Genomic DNA, 18,071 nt, shown 5'->3' on the forward strand with positions numbered 1-18,071 from the left:
CTCGCGATTTTTATCTTTAAAGTGTTTTAGGTGCCTATTTTACATATAGCTAACATTCCCAACAGATCAGTCCCAAAAAGACTAATAAGAAGCAGGAATGATAAAAAAAACACCAGTAATGGCAATAAAAGAAACAAACACTTGTTGTTAAAACAAAATATATATTTGTTGAGACGCTCTTAAATCATGTACATTTTTAGATTATAGTTTTCACTGAAATGCTGAAATGTTTGGAGTTGGAAATATAATTATAATTTAGAAGCATCTCAAACAGTCGGTCATGGGTTTGATAGTGAATGCATAAACTGATAAAATATATACATTTGGATAAAAGTGTCTGACAAATGCATATATGTAAGTGTGGATTTTTTACATTTGTTTGTCCTAAATCTTGATATATTAAGTGTGTGTGTGTGTGTGTGTGTGTGTGTGTGTGTGTGTGTGTGATTATTACATGTGATAAATATACCATTAAACATCACTCATCAGTGAAAAAGAAGGAAAGTGAGGAATCCCAGATAGCAACATTGTTTCGGCCCAGATCCGGCCCACATCTGGCACTTGTGGGATGCGGATCTGGCCCACATGCAGCGTGGAATGACGGCCCTTGGGTGGCCCACTCCTGTTTGCCAGATCTGGGCCACAAGCAGGCCATAGCAATGCCACATGTCAGCCAAGAGCAAAGAAATAAACCAGAACTGGACTTTATCTGAGCCACAAATTCTGTGTAAATTAAATATGGAGTCATCTCAACCTTAATAAGCCTGTTAACAAGCAGAATCACTGAAAGAAAGAAGAGAATAGAAAAAGAGACGAGCAGAAACACAATAACTACAACTGACTTCAGACACAGTCTTAGATAAAATCAACTGAAGAAAAAAGAAGACATTAAATCTGTGAAGATCTCAGCAGAGGAGGATTAAACAACTCCACAAACAGCATTACCAGCCTCACTTATTACTAACCAGACTGACTTTATTTCTGTCAGACTTCTACAGAAGTTTTTATTGAGAATTAACAGAGGTTTAACTCTAATGTGTTTCATTTGAAGTCACCATAACAGTGATTAGTGTTTTCATTAGTTGGGCTCTTAACTCTTAATATTTCTTTTGTCTTTTTTTGGCCGTTGTGACAGTGTGTTTAGTCAAACACATTTGCAGCAGCAAAGAAAGCTAAAGTGAAAGGAGATCAGGTTATAATGGTTACCTGTTGATGGTTTTATAATCATCATGAAATAACTTGATTCACTGCTGTCTTTGGAATCTAACAATTGTGTTGATCCATTAATACACAGCAAAATCCCCCAGTGTTAAATTAACACTCCTCAGTGTTTATATGAGTCCTCACTCAGAAAGTGTTAAATGAACAATGAAGCAGGGCTAAAGTTAATGAGATAATTAAGTGATTAATTGAGTGATAATTGAGCATTATTGAAGACACCTGATGTTAACAAGCGGAATCACTGAAGGAGAAAATCGTAATTGGTATGTTACCATTATGGAGATTGGTGTTTGCTTTAGTTGGGCTGTTGACCCTTTAAGCTATTAACTGTAGTTTTGTTTGGCTGTTGAGTTATAACAGCCAGATGAACAAAGATAAAAGGTGATATGATGGTGTTGGTTGTGTTTTAACATTATCATTATTTCACAATCATTTGACCTGAATCACTGAACTCATATAGAGCCCAATTACTGAGTTACGTTTGCTTTATTGATTATAGCAGCACTGTCCTTGAAAAGCATAATGTTTGTAACTTTTACAATGTAATCCAAATACTTTCTTAAAACTTAATCACATACATAACTGTTTTTTTCTTCTTTTTTTTTACACAGACATCAAGAACCAGCCTGTGACTCTCAATAATGGTGACAATTATAAAGCATTTTGCAGTGTATTCTGGAAGCCACCAATCAAATCTCATTCATGGCTCCCATCATGCATTGCTGCATGAATAAATAATGAGCTTATGTTCAGAGGTGATCTTTTTGTAACCATTGTTGAGATTCATACGCTAATTCTTGATGTCTGTATGTGGCTACCTGAAATATTTTCAGAAGTTTTTTTTTTTTTTGTAATTGATTTGATCATTATGTTAAAACACAACCAACACCATCATATCACCTTTTCTCTTTGTTCATTCCAGCTGTTATAACTCAGGTACAGCAGCCAAACAAAATCTAAAGTTAATGATTTAAGGGGCAACAGCCCAACTAAAGCAAACACTGATCTCCATAATGGTAACATACCAATTACGATTTTCTCCTTCATTGATTCTGCGTTAACATCAGGTGTCTTCAATAATGCTCAATTATCACTTAATTAATCACTTAATGATCTCATTAACTTCAGCACCGCTTCAGTGTTAATTTAACACTCTCTGAGTGAGGACTCATATAAACACTGAGCAGTGTTAATTTAAAACTGGGGATTATGCTGTGTATTAATGGATCAACACAATTGTTAGATTCCAAAGACATCAGTGAATCAAGTTATTCCATGATGATTATTAAACCATCAACAGGTAACCATTATAACCTGATCTTATTTCACCTTATCTTTCTTTGCTGCTGCAAATGTGTTTGACTAAACATACTGTCACAACGGCCAAAAAAAAAAGACAAAAGATATATTAAGAGTTAAGAGCCCAACTAATGGAAACACTAATCACTGTTATGGTGACTTCAAATTAAACACATTATAGTTAAACCTCTGTTATTTCTCATAAAAGTCAGTCTGGTTAGTAATAAGTGAAGCTGGTAATGCTGTTTGTGGAGTTGTTTAATCCTCCTCTGCTGAGATCTTCACAGATTTAATGTCTTATTTTATCTTCAAGTGATTTCATCTAAGACTGTGTCTGAAGTCAGTTGTAGTTCTTGTGTTTCTGCTCGTCTCTTTTTCTGTTCTCTTCTTTCCTTCAGTGATTCTGCTTGTTAACAGGCTTATTAAGGCTGCAATTACTTAATATTTAATATACACAGATTTTGTGGCTCAGATAAGGCCCAGTTCTGGTTTATTTCTTTGCTCTTGGCTGACATGTGGCATTGCTATGGCCTACTTGTGGCCTAGATCTGGCAAACAGGAGTGGGCCACCCAAGGGCCGTCATTCCACGCTGCATGTGGGCCAGATCCGCATCCCACAAGTGCCAGATGTGGGCCGGATCTGGGCCGAAACAATGTTGCTATCTGGGATCTGTGTTAAACAGTGGGACTGACAGTGTTTTTACTTATTTCAACAAAACCTCCTTATGAATCATGAATGTTTTCGTTATGTAGGGTTAATGCTAAATAAAAAGTGATAATTTTAAATTGCTTTTCTATGGTACTAAATACATTGTATTTTTATATGCAAGGACAGTCAAAAATACATGCTTCCTGCTTGGGTCATTTTGGGACTTTTATTTTGACAGCGCTTGTGGTGAGAGCATCTGATGAAGGTGTTTGTACTTTGCCTGTCGTTTTAATTTTCATGTGTCTGAGGTTAAATGATTGCTTCGACTACATTTATCGAGCCTCATTGTCATGTTTTAGCAGCAGGTTCATAAACAGTAAAACAAAAACTAAGAGCAGTGAAGAAACAAAATGGCAAAATTGTAATAATTAGGCTATATAATTATTATTATTATTATTAATATTATTTTTTAGGGCTGTGCAACAATTAATCGCATCCAAAATAAAATTGTGTTTGCATAATATATGTGTGTACTGTGTATAATTATTTTGTATATATAAAACACACACATGCACATATATTTAAGAAAAAAATATTGATATATCAAATATTTATATTTATACATGATATAAATTATATAAACAATATATACATGCAAATATTTCTCAAATACATGCATGTCATGTGTGTGTATTTATATATAAAAAATAATTATACACAGTACACACATTTTGGATGTGATTAATCGTTGCACAGCCCTACTATATTTATATAAGATAATAAAAAATATATATTTAGGTTACCCATTAGTTGTTGTTGTAGCCAATGACCCGTTGCACTGTGTGTGTTCCTCAGAGAAGGACCGGCTGCTGAGTCCCGTGATGGGATACGGCTCCGGCGACCTGAACGGCGGGTGTCACCGCAGCCCCCCCTCCCTGGACGTGTGTGTGACGGGCCCTCGGGGGCCGGAGGAAGAGGAGGAAGCCCTGAGGAGGAAGCTGAAGTACTTCTTCATGAGCCCCTGTGATAAATACCACGCGAAAGGCCGCAAACCCTTCAAACTGGTCCTTCAGCTGCTGAAGATCGTCTTAGTCACTGTACAGGTACAACATTAACCCTTTCTGCTCCAGCATTCATATGTCAAGTATACAGCAGCAGCAGCAGCCTCAAATATCATTTAGACACTGTAGTCACACTTAAAAAGGTCTGAAACTCGTTGCACTTGATAATAAAAACATCAAAGCATGTGGTCATTTAATGCGCTCACATGCAGAGATTTTTAAAGGTGTGCTCAGTAGGCCTAATTTTTTCCCCTCATTAAATAGTTTTTTATTTAATTAATCATGTATTTAAAAAAAAAAAAATATTATAAATAATATTATTTGCATTATTTTATGCATTATTGTATTATGCCGTTTATTGTGATAAAATATCACGATTTGTTTCAAATCACATCCATTCACTGTAGATTTATTCATATTAGGAGGCTAGTTAAAGTTATTGTATTTTGCATGTAGCCGGTCTCATGAATGCAGTTATGCTGCATTTGCTTCTATTGTTCTTTTATTAGGTGCTTTGGATAAAAGCGTTTCAAATTATTAAATTTAAATCAGTTAAATGCTACTCAATCTCTTTAACCCTGTGTAATTGGACACTTTTGCTTTTTACTTTTGTTGACTGATAACATTTGTGATATTAATTACATTATTCCTCATTTAGCACTTATTCAAAGTGACATGTCACTACAAATAGTTTCTGTGCTGTAATCGCTTTCAAACCGTGAAAGAAGCTTTCAGAGTAAAATGGTAGTGCATTATTCCTTCATTTTCCCTGAGACGGGAGAAATAAGGATTTCAGTGTTGCAGTTCCTGCTTACAATGATGTAAAAATCGTCATTTTGCATCATTCTCAGCAGGAAGTCCCATATCTTGGTATGGGGTTGAGACCAGGGGCGTAGCCATCATTTCAAAAGTGAGGGGGACAGAATGTCAAGTGTAATACCAGTTCTTTTTCTTCAGACTTTTGTTGACAGGTTTTTGCTTAATTGGCTTAATATGCTATTTATTTTAAAAGCAATAAAACAGAAAGAAAGAAAGAAAGAAAGAAAGAAAGAAAGAAAGAAAGAAAGAAAGAAAGAAAGAAAGAAAGAAAGAAAGAAAGAAACAGAAAGTTGTCCACACTGTAAAAAATATTTTAGCAATTTAGTTATTTCAACTTATTTTTTTGAGTAGAGATAACTAGATTGTCCAGACAACAAGAAATTTTAAGTTTTCTTGTTCTCAACTAGACTGAAAGTTGAATGAACAAGTCAGATTGTTATTTTAACTCAAAAATGTATGTTTAAACAACTGCACTAGCTTTTCTGTTGAATTAACAAATATACTTGTTATTTTAACTTATAAATGTAAGTTGAAACAACTGCACTACAATTTCTGCAGGTTTTACTTCAATTATACTCTAATGCTTTGATATTAAACTAAACTTAATTTATCTATCTATCTTGCTGTCTGGTAGACTGTATGGTCTTAAAACCTAAACTTCAAGCTTTTAAAACCGCTTCAAAAATAAATCCTCAACTTCAACAATGTTTTTACAATATGAGCACAGATTCATTAAATTACACAAAAAAAAAAAATTCTAGCCGCTTTAGTTTTTATTCATGGTCAGATTTAATCCATAATGGGCGGATTTGAGCGATTCGTTAAAATGAACCGCTCAAGATGATTCGCTGAATCATTTTTTTCTCTGAGAATTTTCGAGAGAAGCCAGTGGAAACCGGATGATTTTCCATGTTGGACCTTACACGTGTCTTCAGAAGAAATAGACTGATACAGAGTAATTGTGACATTTTATATTGCGAGTTTTTAGTTCATAATAAGCGTTTATAGTCTTGTGTTAACAAATAATATCAAAATAAATCATACATTAAATTCATAAGTGCAAATGAACATTAGTAAAATTATTTTTTTCAGAATTATTCACAGCAAAAACTCCAGTGTTAAATGAACTCTCCTGGGAGTTTATATGGCTTGTTAAAGTTGGGAGTGTTAAAGTTAAAGAGCTAATTAAGTGATTCATTGAGTGATGATTGACCATTATTGAAGACACCTGATGTTAACAAGCAGATTCACCAAAGGAGAAAATCTATTTTTTAAGCCACCATTATGTTGATTAGTGTTTGCTTTAGTTGGTCTCGCCTTAAACTGTTAACGTTATATTTTGTTTTGGCTGTTGTACTTGAGTTATAACTACCAGATGATCGAAGAGAAAAGATTATCTGACGGTGTTGGTTATGTTTTGACATAATCATCACTTGACTTGCATCACAAAACTCATTTAGAGCCTAATCTCTGACTTTAAATGTGTAATGTTGATTACAACATCACAGTGATTCTACAGTACAAGATCTAGAAATTTCTACACAATCCAAAGAATTTCTTAAAAGTTGTTTTAATAAAAAAAAAAAAGAAAAAGATTTTGTGCCTAAAAAAACTTCTTTTTTTTTAAGCACAGACATAAAGAATCAGTGTATTAATCTCAACAATGGTGACAAACAGAATATTTAATTAGGAAAAGGATATTACTAAGACATTTCAGATCATAATTTATTCATACCGCAATGCATGATGGGAGCCATGAGTGAGTTTTGATTGGTGGCACCCAAAATACACTGCAACATGCTTTATTATTGTCACCATTGTTGAGATTCACAGGCTGATTATTGATGTCAGTGTGTCTAAATAAAATGATTTTTCAGAGTGTTTTGATCAGAAAAACTTTTAAGAAATATTTTGGACTATATTGAAAATGCTGAAAAACGTTTGCTATACAATCACAAAAAATTCTCAAGTGATGATTATGTCAAAATATATCCGACACCATAGGAATCACCTTTTCTCTTTGATCATCTGCCAGTTATAACTCAGAAACAACTCCCAAATAAAATCTAATGTTATCAGTTTAAGGGCCACGAGCCCAACTAAGCAAACACTCATCACCATAATGGTGGCTTAAAATTCGATTTTCAAAAAAACACTTTAGTTGGCTGAACTTATTGGATGTAGTTTAGAAAACTTAACTTTAGTTGGCCGAACTTAGATTCAAAGTTTACTTAACTAAATTAAATCAGTTCATTGTACTTTATAATTTGTCAGGTAAACCTTTCCAAATTTGTCAGGTACACTTTTCGAAATAAGTTAGTTAAACTAAAAAAAACCCATGCAAAAAGATAACACAAAATAATGAGTTATGTCAACAAACATTTTTTTACAGTGCAGTAGCTACTTTATACTGCACATGCAGGCTTTTTCCTGGCTTAAAATGAGGCGGAGGTGGTAAAATCCTGTTCATGTATTTTAATAAGATAATAAAATGTGTATTTTTCGTAGACCATCATATAGTCTACTGTGTTACCCACAGTATTTTTGTAGGTGGATCTCGGTACCTCTAGGGGGGTCCGGGGGCATGCCCCCCACGTAAGAAAATTTTGTACATTTTAAAGATAAATTCATTAATCTGGTGCACTTTGAGTCCCACGAATCCGCTGTTAAAAATAAATAATCCACCCGTCAACCGCCCAAACATATGATATTCTCTGATTTAGATATCTGATCATCGCATTACAATTATTCAAATTTCAGTGTTAAGCATGATAATATGGTTAAATATCACACTGAAGCTGATTTAAAAATAACATTTACTTGAAATAAAAGTTCTTCTTTTGGCAAAATTACATTTTCTTACTAGCCTAAACAAAGTCTGTCTTACTAAACTAAAACTTTCCAATTGAAAACCTTCAAACTTCAAGCTTTTAAAACTACTTCAAACTTTCTAGTTAGGCTTTTTCAAGAGAACTTAAAGTTTGTCTAAAAACTTTTTTATAATTGTAAAGTGTTACCAAATTATCATGTAGGCCACATGTTACAACGCTGCCTGATTCAAGCAGATTTTGGCTGTTAATGCATGAAAATACAAATTCAGCATTAACATTCACTATGTTTATTCTAATCTAATTTGAAGGGCTTTGATAACATATCTGTGAAAATAAAATGCATTACGAGTAAAAAAAGATTGAAAATATTGCATGTTTGTTCGGGTAGTGAATTTACAACAAAACCTGTTAATTATTCAACAAGAGAAATAGGCGGAGTTATTCATCATTGTGCAACACAATTCGGCAGAGGTGGAAAGTCCAGGGGTCAGAAAGTAAAAGTCCTGCCATATTTTTATTCCACCCATGAACTCACACAGCAAAAACTTCAGTGTTAAATTAACTTTCCTAAGAGTTCATTTGACTCCAGACTCAAGAGTGTTAAAGTGTTAAAATGAGTGTTAAATTAACACTCAATAGTGTTAAAGTTAATGAGATAATTAAGTGATTGATTGAGTGATGATTGAGCATTATTGAAGACACCTGATGTTAATCAATGAAGAATCACTGAAGGAGAAAATCTCAAATTGTAAGCAACCGTTATGGCGATCAATGTTTGCTTTAGTTGGGCTCTTGACCCTTATATTATTAACTTTAGATTTTGTTTGGCTGATGTATATGAGTTATAACTGCCAGATGAACAAAGAAAAAAAGTGATCTGATGGTGTTGGTTATATTATGACAATCATCATTTGAACTTTATGTTTTTGATTTATGTTGTTGGTTACAGCATAACTGTGATTCTGCAAAAATATCCAGAATTTTAGATATAATATAAAAGGATATCTACAGGATAATCTTAAAAGTTGTTTTCTAAAAAAAAAAAAAAAAAAAAATCGTTCTTTTAGGCACACACAGACGTCAAGATTCAGTCTATGCATCTCAACAATGGTGACGAGCAGAATATTCAATTAGGAAAAGTAAATTACATAGACAATTCAGATCATAATTTCTTCATATCGCAATGCATGATGGGAGCCATTAATGAGTTGTGATTGGTGGCAGCCACTGCAACATGCTTTATTATTGTCACCATTGTTGAGATTCACAGGCTGATTATTGATGTCTGTGTTTCTAAACAAATTAATTTGAAAGTGTTTTGATCAGAACAATGTTTATTAAATATTTTGGATTATAAAAAACATACTGATATTCATATATGCTGTAGAATCACAAAACTGTTGCTAATAAGTTAAACCAATCTATTTCAATAAGTTTCATTTTCAGATCACAGCATGATTATGCCAGAACACAACCAACACTATCAGATCACACTTTTCTTTGTTCATTTGATTGTTATAATTAAATAACAGCAGACAAACAAATTTAAAGTGAATGTATAAAGGTTAAGAGCCCAACTAAAGCAAACATTGATCGCCATAACGGTGGCTTACAATTTGAGATTTTCTCCTTCAGTGATTCTGCTTGTTAACATCAGGTGTCTTCAATAATGGTCAATCATCACTCAATCAATCACTTAATTAGCTCATTAACTTTAACACTATTGAGTGTTAATTTAACACTCATTTTAACACTTTAACACTCTTGAGTCTGGAGCCAAATGACCTCTTAGGAAAGTTAATTTAACTGAAGTTTTTGCTGTGTGAGTTCATGGGTGGAATAAAAATATGGCAGGACTTTTACTTTCTGACCCCTGGACTTTCCACCTCTGCAATTCGGATACTACATGACATCTTACTTACAGTGCTTGACTTTTTCGTGAAAAAGGAGTGAAGAGTTTTTTGCCATTTTGAACTCTATGAAACTGATGGATTCGACGCGGGTGCGAGCACGGGCGTGTCGTAGGCTAATGCACGAGTGACTGATTACCATGGAAACGTGAAAGTCACGTATGTAGATAGACTATCCTTGACTCTTTGGATTTTAAATCTCGATGTATACACACCCACGAAAACCTCAGCTTGTCGTAGACACACTTGCCCTATGAAAAAGTGCGGGGGACGAATTTACATTGTATAAAAGACACGTCCCCCCCGTCCCCTGCGTAATCTACGCCCATGGTTGAGACTACAAACACTCGTTCCTTATTTTCCCAGGGGGTGGGACCCACTCACGCTACAGACCTATTACAGATCAGTGGGTGGGACTTCACTTTCTGAAACTAAAAGCAATATCCTCCATCTTGTTTGGAAGCTAAGCTAACAGGCGCTGTGGAGCGCCAGATGTATATGGAAGAAGAAGATTTCGAAAGTCTGATGCTCGAATCAGATGTTCGTGGCTACTTTTACGAGTCGCAATATAGCGAAGAGCAGCTGAGGCTAATGGAGGAACAGGAGGCGGAAGCAGGACAAGGAGCCCGGACTGGCTCGAGCTGGGGCGGATTTGTGGTGTTTGTGCTCTCGTGCCTACGGACACAGATAGAGTCTGTCTGCTGCAAAGAATTTAAACGATGCCAATTTCTCCTGGACGAAATCTCTGAATCAGACGAGAACACGGACGTTTATGTTGTGGACCATCCTAGTTTCGCACCGCATATGTTCTGACTGAACATCCCGGTATCATGCAATAATTCACCATTTCGAATGAAATACAAATACAGTCAATACATTACACCCCTTTCCCCCTGTCCACAAAGTCTGAAAATCTTCTTGGAGGGTGATGCTCTCTTACGGGGTACCTCCGAGAATGAGGGGCCTCAGATTTGCCCTCAGCTCCAGCTCCAGTAAAGTCATCATCAGGGTTGCCCACATCTAATGCAGGCGGCTGTAACTCAAGCATCTCAGTCCCTGCGGGCTCAGACGGGTGGGCAGTGTAGCCATCTGGCTCAGGCCTTGATTGGTCAGCCAAGGGTGCCGTCCTGTCCAGCAGGTGATCAACATGTCGTCTGTGCATTTGCCCATCACAACCTCTGACCTTGTATGACAAAGGACCTGCGACATCTACAATGATTCCAAGCATGCACTTTGAATCTCTGGTGTAGCTTCTCATGTACACCAAGTCCGTAGGTCTAAACTCTGTGCCAGGGCATTTCTCAGCATTAAGCTCCTGTCTGCAGAGCATATCACCATCATGGTCAGGATGCAGACGATCCAGGGCAGTGGTGAGTCGCCGATTTATAAGCAACTCAGCAGGACTTTTTCCAGTTGACTAATTTGGTGTGACATGCTGTGACAACAAGAAGCGAGAGAGCTTGGTCTGCCACTCGCCCTTGGTGATGCGAGACAGGGCTTCCTTGGTTGTCTGCACCATGTGTTCAGCTTGACCATTTGACCCCATTTACACCTGGTATTAAAATGAGATCTGTATCCAGATAAGTTATCCGGATAATAAGTGTTCTGATCTTACCTTTGCATTTACACCTTGTATTTTTAATGCGTTCTCGTTATCCACATTGAGTTCGGATCTCTGTCCAGAAAAAAAATGACAAAAAAAAAGACGTTTGGCAGGCACGTCGCATTTGCTTTGCTTCCAGAACAATGACCACCACTGAATGGAATTATGCCCAAATTGCATGGGAAACTGTCAAGGTATGTGAAACCTGTCAGAAGTCATGTCTAAGGCGAAGGTGCACACTTGGGAGTGGACAGCATAAAGATGGTTCCGGCTGCATATTGACTTCGCAGGACCTTTTCAGGGCAAAATATTCTTTATAGTGCACTGTAAAAAATTCTACAACTGAATATGTTAAATCTAATCAATAAAATTGAGGCAACAGATGACAATCAATATTATTAATTAAATTTAACAAATTAGAATTGAGTAATAATTAACCAAATGAATTACTTAAAAGTTAACCATTTAAAATGAGTAAAATTTACACATTTTTCTAAACAAAAATATCGGAATAACAGACTGACGTCAAAGATGAATTAAGAAATCTTTTTTTTTTATTGCCATCATTGAAGACACCTGATGTTAACAAGCAGAATCACTGAAGGAGAAAACCGTAAATTTTAAGTCACCATTATGGAGATCAGTGTGTGTTTTAGTTGGGCTCTTGGCCCTTAAATCAATAACTTTAGATGTTGTTTGGCTGCTGTACGTGAATTATAACAGCCAGCTGAACAAATAGAAAAGGTGATCTGATGGTGTTGGTTATGTTTTAACATAATCATTATTTCACAATCATTTGACCTGAATCACTGAACTCATATAGAGCCCAGTTTCTGAGTAAGGTTTACTTTATTAATTATAGCAGCACTGGCCTTGTACAGCATCATATTTCTAGCATTTTCAATGAAACCAAATGATCAAAACAATAAAAAGAAAACTTCAGAAATCATTTTATGTAGGCACACACAGACATCAAGAATTAGCGTATGAATCTCAGCAATGGTGACAAACAGATCACCTCTGATCATAAGCTCATTATTTATTCATGCAGCAATGCATGATGGGAGCCATGAATGAGTTTTGATTGGTGGCACCCAGAATGCACTGTAACATGCGTTGTTATTATCACCATTGTTGAGATTCACAGGCTGATTCTAGATCTCTGTGTGTCTAAAAATTAAATCAAAACAAAAACAAAAATAGTTTTTTTGTATTTGAGACACGTTTAAAAATAATTCTATGGATTACCTTGTGAAATCTAAAATTATTATACTGTACAAGGACAGTGCTGCTATAATTAATGAAGTAAACCTAAACTGGGCTCTATATGAGTTCAGTGATTCAGGTCAAATGATTGTGAAATAATGATTATGTTAAAACGTAACCAACACCATCAGATCACCTTTTCTATTTGTTCATCTGGCTGTTATAATTCACATACAGCAGCCAAACAACATCTAAAGTTAATAATTTAAGGGCCAAGAGCCCAACTAAAACACACACTGATCTCCATAATGGTGACTTAAAATTTACGTTTTTCTCCTTCAGTGATTCTGATTGTTAACATCAGGTGTCTTCAATGATGGCAATAAAAAAAAGATTTCTTAATTCATCTTTGACGTCAGTCTGTTATTCCGATATTTTTGTTTAGAAAAATGTGTAAATTTTACTCATTTTAAATGGTTAACTTTTAATTCATTTGGTTAATTATTACTCAATTCTAATTTGTTAAATTTAATTAATAATATTGATTGTCATCTGTTGCCTCAATTTTATTGATTAGATTTAACATATTCAGTTGTAGAAATTTTTACAGTGCAAGCCCATAGGGTGAGGCGTCCCAACCCACTGCCAGGGGTTTCTTGGTTGATTTGATGCCATTTTTATCTACCCTAAACCCCCAAATCGCCACTTGAGTAGCTGCAAAAATGCTTTTCTCTTTTTTTTTTTGTCGCAGCCCAGCTTCAACGAAGCACTTCAGTACGGTCCGTAGGCATGCGCTGTGTTCTCCATGGTTTTGTCCAAAATCAGGGTGTCATCCAGGTATGGATGTGGAATGTCAATAGAGATCGGGGGAGTCCAGCAAACCCCAATGTCCTGAAAAAACAGTTTTCAGTCAGTATTTTCTCTATGGACTGCAGCTGTACCCTGTGTACTCCTTCCACTGATATTCCTAGGGCATCAAACAGAGTCCCAGTCCCGTCCCAACAGAGTAGTGCCCTGGCCCTGGATGACGAACAAGGGCAGTGTGTTTCGAGTTCCTTTGTACATTACCTCCAAAAATATTTTTCTTTTCACTTCCACGGTTGCCTGTGACCACTGCTTTAGTTTTCCATTGTTTGCATGCATTTCAGGGGGTTGGGAGGGCCACAATGAGTGACAGGTATGTAGCGTTTATACGCCTGTATAAATATAACTAATTATTATTCATAACGGATTATGATCTATAATTAATAATTTAATTATTTTCAGAATTTACTGTAGCAGAATCAATAGTATGATCATTTTATCAGTTCATCCAATGAATGGAAAGCATAAACAATTATTAATTCTAGGAAATATAATATCTTCCTGCACTGTAAAAAATATTTTAGCAATTTAGTTATTTCAACTTATTTTTTTGAGTAGAGATAACTAGATTGTCCAGACAACAAGAAATTTTAAGTTTTCTTGTTCTCAACTAGACTGAAAGTTGAATGAACAAGTCAAATTGTTATTTTAACTCAAAAATGTATGTTTAAACAACTGCACTAGATTTTCTGTTGAATTAACAAATATACTTGTTATTTTAACTTATAAATGTAAGTTGAAACAACTGCACTACATTTTCTACAGGTTTTACTTCAATTATACTCTAATGCTTTGATATTAAACTAAACTTAATTTATCTATCTATCTTGCTGTCTGGTAGACTGTATGGTCTTAAAACCTAAACTTCAAGCTTTTAAAACCGCTTCAAAAATAAATCCTCAACTTCAACAATGTTTTTACAATATGAGCACAGATTCATTAAATTACACAAAAAAAAAAAATTCTAGCCGCTTTAGTTTTTATTCATGGTCAGATTTAATCCATAATGGGCGGATTTGAGCGATTCGTTAAAATGAACCGCTCAAGATGATTCGCTGAATCATTTTTTTCTCTGAGAATTTTCGAGAGAAGCCAGTGGAAACCGGATGATTTTCCATGTTGGACCTTACATGTGTCTTCAGAAGAAATACACTGATACAGAGTAATTGTGACATTTTATATTGTGAAAGTGATTGTTACGAGTTTTTAGTTCGTAATAAGCGTTTATAGTCTTGTGTTAACAAATAATATAAAAATAAATCATACATTAAATTCATAAGTGCAAATGAACATTAGTAAAATTATTTTTTTCAGAATTATTCACAGCAAAAACTCCACTGTTAAATGAACTCTCCTGGGAGTTTATATGGCTTGTTAAAGTTGGGAGTGTTAAAGTTAAAGAGCTAATTAAGTGATTAATTGAGTGATGATTGACCATTATTGAAGACACCTGATGTTAACAAGCAGAATCACCAAAGGAGAAAATCTATTTTTTAAGCCACCATTATGGCGATTAGTGTTTGCTTTAGTTGGTCTCGTGAGCCTTAAACTGTTAACATTATATTTTGTTTTGGCTGTTGTACTTGAGTTATAACTGCCAGATGATCGAAGAGAAAAGATGATCTGACGGTGTTGGTTATGTTTTGACATAATCATCACTTGACTTGCATCACAAAACTCATTTAGAGCCTAATCTCTGACTTTAAATGTATAATGTTGATTACAACATCACAGTGATTCTACAGTACAAGATCTAGAAATTTCTACACAATCCAAAAGTTTTCTTAAAAGTTGTTTTAATAAAAAAAAGAAAACATTTTGTGCCAAAAAGAAAACATTTTGTGCCTAAAAAAAACTTCTTTTTTTTTTAGGCACAGACATAAAGAATCAGTGTATTAATCTCAACAATGGTGACAAACTGAATATTTAATTAGGAAAAGGATATTACTAAGACATTTCAGATCATAATTTATTCATACCGCAATGCATGATGGGAGCCATGAGTGAGTTTTGATTGGTGGCACCCAAAATACACTGCAACATGCTTTATTATTGTCACCATTGTTGAGATTCACAGGCTGATTATTGATGTCAGTGTGTCTAAATAAAATGATTTTTCAGAGTGTTTTGATCAGAAAAACTTTTAAGAAATATTTTGGACTATATTGAAAATGCTGAAAAACGTTTGTTATAGAATCACAAAAAAATTCTCAAGTGATGATTATGTCAAAATATATCCAATACCATCGGAATCACCTTTTCTCTTTGATCATCTGCCAGTTATAACTCAGAAACAACTCCCAAATAAAATCTGATGTCAACAGTTTAAGGGTCACGAGCCCAACTAAAGCAAACACTCATCACCATAATGGTGGCTTAAAATTCGATTTTCAAAAAACACTTTAGTTGGCTGAACTTATTGGATGTAGTTTAGAAAACTTAACTTTAGTTGGCCGAACTTAGATTCAAAGTTTACTTAACTAAATTAAATCAGTTCATTGTACTTTATAATTTGTCAGGTAAACCTTTCCAAATTTGTCAGGTACACTTTTCGAAATAAGTTAGTTAAACTAAAAAAAAACCATGCAAAAAGATAACACAAAATAATGAGTTACGTCCACAAACATTTTTTACAGTGTGGCCAAGGAAGACTAATTCCCAGCTAACAGCTAAATTAAGAAATAAATCAAGGGTAAATGCATAGGTAGCTTAGATCGCAGTTCAAGACAATAAATTCGTAAGCACATAACACAAGTAATGCTTCTCTTTTCAAATACAAACAATACTTTATTGATTATAAGCCTATGACTGACACATAAAACTAATATCTAACACACACACACACAAACACACACACACACACACACACATTCATACGAGTATCAGAAAGAAAGAGAGTGAGGAAGAATGAGTTTTAGGAGTCAGCTGGTGAGATCCCAAGTTTCTATATGCACTTAAAAGACATGACCTGAACGAACCATCAATCATCGATTTAACCCTTCTATCGTTTCTTAGGCAGGTTATACAATTTTATATTAATGCACCAGTTCAGTTAAGAGTCCGAAGGCTTCTTGCTTGTCTTCGGTTTGCTTTGGGGATTCCCTTTTGTCAGTGTAAAGGGGTTTCCCGGGTCCGTTGCTTGGCTGGCGGTCTCCTCGTGCCTGCTAGATCTTGGGCAGCCAGTCACGTGGTGTGTTGGCGGAGGGATGAAAGTCTTTGAAGTTGGAAGCGCGTTGCAGTCGAAACGTTTAAATGAAACTTTGCAGCAAAACTTAACTTAGAACCGAGACTTTTAACGGAAAAGAAAACAAAGGAAAAGAAAGGAAAGTGAGACGAGTTAGATGGCTTGAATGAAGCTGTTTTAAACCCTGATCTTGATTTGGGTCATTTGTCTCTATGCGTCTACATGGTTACTATAACCATCGTTTGCTCCACCCGACTTGTTGTTCTGCCGAGACTTTTTCCGAGAGAGATACCGAGAGAGAGAACTGTGTTCGGGTCTAAGATTTTAAACTCAGAGTTTGTCCAACCTCCAGGATGAATTCTGGCCAATTGGACACTGGCTTAATTTAGGAGGTGGCTCTATTTCCTTCTTATCGTAAATCATGCGTTATCTGTGATCTCCTTGCTCTCCAGCACTAGCAGAGAGAAAAAGAGGCCACAGTTTAGACATTATTACTATTATAAGAATACAAAACATTTTACACAGATTTCAATCAAGCCATCTTTTGAATTAAGAACATACGATCCTGCTGACAGGAAGCACGACACACTTTCATTCACACACCTAATATTTATAACAATTATGAACTGTATGGCATCTAAGCATATTAGACACACACACATATTGTAGAAACAACATAGAATTATGTAGTTGCATGATGTTTGATTATAAGTCCATCGAGAATTGTTCTGGGATGAGTTTTATGGATTTTGATATGTAAAGTGTGTTAGTGTGTGAAGTTTATGGGGTTTAAGCCATTCCAGTCTGAGGTCATGGATAGTTCCTGCTGAAGTCTGTTTTGTTCATCTCTCATGGGACCTTGGTCCTTAAGAAAGACGTAGTCTGCTAGTCGCAGGGGTCAGGTGACCTCTTGTTAGGGCTTCTTGTTTCACCATTTCTGAACAGATCTGTCTTGCCAAATTATAAAACGTTGACAACGTTCTTCCTTTAGTTAAACAATAAAAAGTATTTTTGGTTACAGACTCTCTGGAGCCTACACAGCAAAATCCCCAGTGTTAAATTAACACTCTGAGTGTGGACTCATATAAACACTGAAGCAGTGTTAAAGTTAACACTGAAGCAGTGTTAAAGTTAATGAGATAATTAAGTGAATAATTGAGGGATGATTGAGCATCATTGAAGACACCTGATGATAACAAGCAGAATCACTGAAGGAGAAAACCGTAATTTTAAGTCACCATTATGGTGATCAGTATTTGCTTTAGTTGGGCTCTTGACCCTTTAATCATTAACTTCAGATTTTGTTTGGCTGCTGTACGTGAGTTATAACAGCCAGATGAACATATAGAAAAGGTGATCTGATTGTGTTGGTTGTGTTTTAACATAATAATTATTTCACAATCATTTGACCTGAATTACTGAAC

The 18,071-nt window shown here is 35.3% G+C and overlaps 1 protein-coding gene across 1 annotated transcript in view; it reads left to right on the plus strand.

The window, feature by feature from the left end:
* The first annotated feature begins 4,024 nt into the window (after positions 1 to 4,024).
* The window catches only part of mcoln1b (mucolipin TRP cation channel 1b), a 329,868-nt gene continuing 315,821 nt past the window's right edge, over positions 4,025 to 18,071 (plus strand). The window contains exon 1 of the mRNA XM_056272388.1: positions 4,025 to 4,272. Within this exon, the coding sequence (XP_056128363.1) occupies positions 4,051 to 4,272 (222 nt within the window). The 5' untranslated portion in view covers positions 4,025 to 4,050. The remainder of the gene's footprint in view (positions 4,273 to 18,071) is intronic.

This window comes from Rhinichthys klamathensis, unplaced genomic scaffold, assembly GCF_029890125.1.
Source record: "Rhinichthys klamathensis goyatoka isolate OS25496 unplaced genomic scaffold, OSU_Roscu_1.1 h1tg000336l_1, whole genome shotgun sequence".
Taxonomy (NCBI): Eukaryota; Metazoa; Chordata; class Actinopteri; order Cypriniformes; family Leuciscidae; genus Rhinichthys; species Rhinichthys klamathensis.